At 40.3% G+C, this 7,411-nt stretch overlaps 1 protein-coding gene across 1 annotated transcript; it reads right to left on the minus strand.

The window, feature by feature from the left end:
- On the minus strand, positions 1 to 6,252 carry clic3 (chloride intracellular channel 3). The gene is made up of 6 exons (XM_083793913.1): positions 6,159 to 6,252; positions 3,620 to 3,729; positions 2,955 to 3,080; positions 2,724 to 2,830; positions 1,301 to 1,476; positions 1 to 183 (listed from the first exon to the last, which is right to left on the minus strand). The coding sequence occupies exons 1-6, from the start codon at positions 6,192 to 6,194 to the stop codon at positions 10 to 12; spliced, it is 729 nt and encodes a 242-aa protein (XP_083650039.1). The 5' UTR covers positions 6,195 to 6,252; the 3' UTR covers positions 1 to 9.
- Between the last annotated feature and the right edge of the window lie 1,159 nt (positions 6,253 to 7,411).

A 7,411-nucleotide genomic window follows, 5' to 3' on the forward strand; every position in this document is an offset into this window, starting at 1 on the left:
TCTCTGGGTTTACTTGTTGAGGTACTTGGCCACAGAGTGGTAGGCCAGGAGGATCTCAGAGTCATTGGGGCAGGTGTGACGGAACTCGTCTTGCTCGTATGCCTTCTTCAGGTAGCGAGTCAGACCACTGAGACCAGTCAGGGCGTCCGGAATGGCAAAGTCGCGGTACTTCTTGCACACCACCTGGAGGAAAGCACGACAAACAATTGGAAAAGAAAATCTGTATTCTTGAAAGGGTGCTATATAGCCAGTGTTGTTTTTTTGGGCAGCAAATTTCTATTTTAGTTTTAGTCATATGGGGCTGTATTTTGCGTGTCTTTTAAGTACCAGGTCTTATTCCCTAACTTGAGTAAACTAAAGACCTGGAGGCGTGATCAGGTCTTTAGTTTACTTTAAGTTAGGGAATAAGACCTGGTACTTAAGACACGCAAAATACAGCCTCTCTTGAATAGTTTTCACACTTTAGTCACCCGGAATGTTTTAGTGTTAGTCTAGTTTTAGTCGACTAAATATCATAATATTTTAGCCGACTAAATCTACAGGTGATTTAGTCTACTAAAATGTATTTTGGCGGGCCTCGGTGCCGTCGTAATGGCTGATTTCATACTTGCTGAGAATAGCCGATCTACAAGCTTGTAGATCTGCTATTTTCAGCATCCAGCCAAGTGTAAAAAAACAACAGACAATTAGCTACTACAATTACAAACGTTATGCAAAGCTCGGCCAATCACAGCGGAAGTTAGGTAGGTTACACCGGAAGAAGAATAATACAAAAGTGTGACAATAACTATAGTGTGGTTGCAACCACACTAATGACTTATACTCAACCTCTTTTGTCTATCCCTGACATTTTAGTATGGTTTTTATTTGTTGACAAAATCAACAGTACATTTAGTCATAGTTTTAGTCGTTTTTATGTCGTTTTCGTCAGTGAAAAAAGGTAGTCGACGACCATTTTTCGTCATAGTATTAGTCGACGAAAACAACACGGGTGCTAGCCCCTCCTATGTCCAGCTTTCAGGGCGCGTGTGAACACAAACATTGTCCAAACACAGTCATTGAATGCCACCGATAATGAATGGCCATGTTTGAGTGTCTGTGTAAACACAAACATTTACGTAAAGACAAAAGTGAGGACGCAAATTGTGATAGGCCGGAATGAGATGATGTACGATGATAGGAGCGCCACTCACTTCACACAGGTGTGATTATTATTACCCTTATTATTACTTGCGCAAGCAGAGCGAGCAAGTACTAGTTTCGCCCCGGATTGGCAGAATGTGTCATATCGGGCGCTAACCTTCACTATGTTGATCTTAGGAAGCAGGTTACAGTCGGCCAGGGACAGGGAGTTCCCGTCCAGATAGTGCCGAGTGGACTGGCTGGCGTCTGGGCTCTGGTCCAGCTCGTACGGGAGAGGGGTCAGCAGGTACTGGTCCAACTTCATCAAGCTCTTGAGGAACTTCTTCTCGAGCACTGAATGACAAAAAAAGGTACACAAAATCACATTCTAGACCCTTTCGGTGTTTATAGCGTTATGTTATGCTTTGGCAATTGAAAAATAGCAGATCTACAAGCTCGAGCTTGTAGGTCTGCTATTTTTGGAAAATCGTTAAAAAACAAAATCGTAAAAAAAGAAGCGTTTTTCTTAACTCAAATATTTGCTTCTGCATGGGGGGGCATCCCTGGAACAACATGTTTTGAGATTGGGTCGGCCGTGGCCAAATACAGATAATTCTGCAGGAGCTCCTTGACATGAACGACTGACATAGAAACATTTCATAAAACTGTCAGGATTTAGAAGACAATTGTAGAATCGTCCTCAGGTCTAAATGGGTTATATTGTTTTGTTTTTTATTGAGCGTCGAGTAGCCTACTTTAAGTCTAAATGTATTGTGGGGTCACCTGGAAGGTATTTAAACTCACATTCTCCCAAGCAGCCAAAACTCCAATCTTTGTTCCTTATACCCATAGTCCATACCAGTGGCTCCCAAACGTTTTCATGTCAAGGACCCCCAAATTGACACTATAATTACCCTGCAGAGTGCGGACCCCCCGTGAAAAGATATGCCAGGGACCCCCATGAGAGAAGATTTGTATGTGTCTAGCAGTGATTCTCAACCCGTTTAATTTCAAGGACCCCCCCAGTTGGACATGCATTAGGCTGGCTACGGACCATTTCTATCTCTGAGACCCCAATAATTGAACTCTGAGTGTGTACTAAATGGAACCAAATGGACCCATTAGGGTCCATTTGGTTCCATTTGTACACTCCATAAGGGTCCATTTGGTAGGTATATCCAGCACGAGCTGTTTCTTCTCAAGTCTCCCCACACATGTCCAAGTAAGTAAAGTCACAAGTCCTTTATTTCCTTTTCAGATTGAAAGATTTATGCCAAATAAACACTACAGAAGGGCAGAACTTGGTATAGTATGCTAAACTATAATTGGCATGGTGATATATTGATCAATTTAAAGGGGCATTGCGCTATGAATAAGCTCCTGGTGCAGGGGTTTTACTGAGTCAAATGTCTGGTTTGAGTCTGAAGTAAATAAAAACGTCTTTTCTTAACCCATTAAAAAGAAACATCTTGCCATACGTGCTGCTAGCTTGCCATTCTTGAACTTGTTTTTGTAGAATCTTGAAAGTGTGATAACTATTGATTTAGATGGCCATCCATGATCCATGGCCTATAGCAAGGAAAGTAATATAGCAGCCTTACTGTCATTGAGTCCAGGATTGGGATTCTTGATGTATGCTGAGAATTTATGGAAGATGTCATCGCCGGCTCCATTGGACTCCTTGTATCGACAGGACATCTTTGGAAACCTACACCAGTGGAGAATTAACAGTTTTTTGTTGCTTTTGGCAAATCAGCCTGTACTGTACGTGTCTGTATATGCGTGCGTGCGTGCGTGCGTGCGTGCGTGCGTGCGTGCGTGCGCGTGCTCACTGTGGCGGAGCCAGGGCTTCCTCCAGGAACTCCTCAATCTTGTTAGTGTCCGTGCGCACTTCGTCATCGAAGATGAGGAAGGGCGGCTGAGAACCTGGTGCCAGGTCTTTCAGGACCTCTGGAGCCCTTTACAAGAGAAACAAAACGTACTATAAATATATATATATACTACGTGTGTATATATTTTTTTATTATTATTATTATTTTACATGCCAAACTTGATCAATAATAAATGTCCAACCTTGAGTCAGGTAGAGAGGGCAGGGGGCATGTTAAGTTTGAACATGCATAATGTTATTTGGAACAACATACCGCACTTCTTTCATGAACAGATATTATATACGTTTTTTTGTTTCTTCTATTTTTTGTATATTCCTATTGTATTTATTTATTTTTGTGTAAACACTGTATTTGCTACTGGTCATTGTTGTTTGTTAAATGCAGAGCAACTTCACTGTTTTAGCTGATAACTAGATTTTGTCTGTTTTAGATTTCAATTACCTGTTTTTATTGTATACATGTTTGTGTGGACCCCAGGAAGACCCCACAGCGACCACTTTGTGGAAGCCAATGGGGATCCGAATAAAGAATAAAGAATAAAGTGACATTTTCTTTCTGACAGACGACAGTTTAAATGTGATACAAGACAAAGATACACCACTCACCTCTTCATGTCCACAGTGGTGAGGGTGAAGTTCGCTCCTTTCAACCAGAGAATCATGAACAGTCTCTGGCAGAATGCACAGTTTCCCACACTCTCGCCATCATCACTGGCCTGTGTGCGCACGAGCACACACACACACACACACACACACACACACACACACACACACACACACGACACACACACACGGGAAGAGGGGAAAAGAATAATGCGTTCAATGTTCAGATATTTGCTATAATAGCAGCCTTGAAGCATGAGTTCAAGTCCGTTGCTCTCCCCTTGTCCCCCATATATGGGGGACTAGGTTGGTGGAGGGTGTGTAGAGCCCAGGATCACATTAGATGATTGACACAGGGGTGAAAAATGGGTTACAAAATCGTGGGATAAAAAATATATTTAAAAATATATATAATAGCAGCCTTGGTGCGACTTAATTACTTTAATTTGACCCATGATAAAGACAACAATGTTCGACCACATCGGTTCCCATGCAGCAACAGGGGAACAATTGCTAGGCTATATACCTATAGCTTGTAGATCTGATATTTTCACCACATGTTCACCTATTTTTGCTGAATGTTTGTTCACCTATTATGACATGCCGATAGAGGTTTCATGTGGTTAACCCATTTAGCCTGACGTCGAAATTAAAAAATGTCTTCTACCTGAAAGTTTTCTGAAATACCTATGTTCCTATATCAGTGGTGCTCAATATTTCATGCCAAGGACCCCCAAAGAATTTATGTAATTTGCCACCGACCCACCATCTGAAAATATGTTGTTCCAGGGACCCCCCCAGAAGCAAAGATTTGAGTTAAAAATGTTCGCTCTGAAAGACTATATATTCAAAGATTTGCACCACACTTTAACAATTGTTCTAAAATAGCAGACCTACAAGCTAGACCTACAAGCTACAAGCTCGTAGCTTGTAGATCTGCTATTTTTCAATAGCTAAAGTATAACATAACACCAAAAGGTGTTTTACACAGGCATTTTAATCATAAGATTTACACTAAAGCTGCAATCTGTATCTTTATGTCCTAACTGGGATTCAAACCATAGTCTAGACAACTATACGTGGCAATCCCTGCTTGACTGGCTAAGATATTGCTCTTATCAGTATCAGGTACTAGTATTAGTTTTTCTTTTTTCAGATTGGTTAAAACTATGTTTTTATTCGTTATTATTAACATCTTTAAATAAAACATGTATTTGTACGCTGTGTATATAGGCTCTAATACAGCGTTAAAGATGATGTATATTAGAAAATTGGAGTGAAAAAAAAGGAACTGAGTGTTTTTTCTCTATTTAATTTTTTCTCATTTAAAAAAAGAATGCCTGTAATTCACTTAATTTACAACAACAATGTTGGGAAAGTTTGAGAGCAAGAGTGTCTGTCCTGTTGTCTGTTTTGTTTGTCTGTTCACACTTGTCATTGTTTAACTGTTTTTTGTTTTTTCATGTTTATCACATTTATGTCTTTTTTATTATGTATTGTATGTGGAACATTTACATTGCCTGTTATTTTTTTTTTTCATTTTATTTAACAGAACTACTCATTATCATTGTCGATAATATTCTTATGCCTAATAAAAACAGTATAAAAAAAAAAAAGATGATGTATATTCTCCACAATCCAATAGCAGTGAGTCACTGGAATGTCAGGAAGTGTTGACAGTTTCTGCAATGGTGTAAACAAAGCACATGTCTACAAACTGGACAAGCCTCTTTTCAGCTTCTGCTATACTGACCTGACGTGGCTTTTTCACACGGTCAGTGCAAGAAATGCACGAAAGTACATTTCCAATACTCCTTCACTGAAGCACTGAGAAAACTGTTGCGCCTTTCTTCGTCCCTTTTTTCTTCAAACTTGACTACGGTATAGCGGTGGTCTCAAAAACATAAGGGAAACTTTGACAGGAAAAGACTTGCTCACACCGTATAGAAAAATAAGTAAAACTCCTTAGACTGAGACTTAGACAAATATTTTGTCTTTTATTTTATCATGCTGTGCAATTAAAAAGCAAGACCTTCATCAGTGCTATGGTTTTTCACAGACAAAGAGCTTGCTCTTAAAGAGCTCCAAAACAATACAGCTCAGGTGCTGAGAATTACTAATTGGTGACATCACCTGATTGTGGGCGTGGACATTACAGAAAGGATATACAAAATCACAGTTATATAGGAAACAAGAATATTACATACATTGTTGACAGACTTATACAATCACTTTTTGAATATAACTTTTTTACTTTATAGGTAGCACTGGAGGGAGAGATCTTCATTCAAGCCACCGTCACTTTTTTACACCACACACTTACAATAATTGCAACATTGTCTAGAAATGATTCTGTATCGTATGCTACTGATTATGAATCATAATCAACCCGACTTATTGGAAATGCAATGTAAATATAGAGAAGAACATTGCGGTCAGTGATGTGCCTTGCATAGACACATTGACCTTCTCTTCTCAAGATACATACGTGCAGCATTAGGTCCAAAGTTATAAGTTCTCTATTGCGCATTGTAGTTCTTACCTTGATGAAGAGTTCAATCTTTGGCGCCTCTGCCATCACCCCCTCTCTCCCTCTCTTCTCAATATCTCCTTTATATCTCACTCTTTTGCTCCAGATCTGTCGGTTATACACACGTACAGTAACAGTGAGTTCAAACAGCAGATGATACGACACGATAGCCATACGGTACGACTATATTGTCAGCTTGCACTGACATTTGTTTTGCGTCCATGACGTCACCGTTCAAGATACATACAATATACACAATACATTACAAAAGATACATTACAGGACACAAATCACAGAAGCAGGCAGGAACAAGAACAATAGAACACATGACAGACATGACAGACATCAGCACATCCACACACACAACTGGATGTACAGTATATGATATTCTCGAGGGTCAGAGAAGTCTAAATAATGATTTAACCCATTTAGACCTGAGATTTAGACCTGACGTAATTTTTTTGTTGTTGACATAGGCCTACCTGTTTCTATATCAGTCAGTGGTTCTCAAACTATTTAATGTCAAGGACCCCAAAGATTATCTGTAATTGGCCCGCCACGACCCCCTTTTGAAAATATGTATGTTCCAGGCACCCCCCCCCCCCCCCCTCCCAGAAGCAAAGATTCGAATTGAAAACGTTCGCTCTGAAAGAATATATATATTCAAAGATTTGCACCACATTAAAAAAAAAGCTGATCTACAAGCTCGTGGCGCAGCACTTAAATCTGCTTCTAATCCAAACATGTGAATATTTACCTTCGTATAGGTCTTTTGAGGTCAAATGATGAATCACTCAGGCAATAAAAGCCTCTCGTGTGAAATCAGCGAATACGTTTTTTCAACCCACCTGTATTCGCCTTTCTCCTTACGATTCGCTCCCCCCTCTCTTCTTCTTCGACGTTACTCTCCTCTCCTCTGATCTCCTCTCCACGTCTGCCTGGCGTCTGTCTCCTGCTACCACACCTGTCAAGTGGTGACAGTCGGCCACGCCCCCCCCCAGGACTTACCTGTCCGACTAGTAGAGCTGGATCTCTCTTTCCTCCTGGGCCCCACAGGCATTATTATCCCATTCTGACCTGAGATCAGATTCTGAAAATGTCTTCCACATCCTGACAGTTTTCTGAAAAAGCTAATGTTTCTATGTCAGTCGTTCTTCGATTTTTCAAAAATAGCAGACCTACAAGCTCGTAGCTTGAGCTTGTAGATCTGCTATTTTTCAATAGCTAAAGCACAACATGATGCTAACACCAAAATGGGTTGCCGC

This window comes from Protomyctophum parallelum, assembly GCF_964188405.1.
Source record: "Protomyctophum parallelum genome assembly, chromosome: 21".
Classification (NCBI taxonomy): Eukaryota; Metazoa; Chordata; class Actinopteri; order Myctophiformes; family Myctophidae; genus Protomyctophum; species Protomyctophum parallelum.

Excerpts from the sequence above, each read along its gene's own strand:
- clic3 (XM_083793913.1), bottom strand. The coding sequence starts at position 6,194 with ATGGCAGAGGCGCCAAAGATTGAACTCTTCATCAAG. Across the intron at positions 3,081-3,619 it reads ACCACTGTGGACATGAAGAG|GGCTCCAGAGGTCCTGAAAG; the intron begins GTGAGTGGTGTA and ends TCTCTTGTAAAG. Across the intron at positions 184-1,300 it reads CTAAGATCAACATAGTGAAG|GTGGTGTGCAAGAAGTACCG; the intron begins GTTAGCGCCCGA and ends GCTTTCCTCCAG.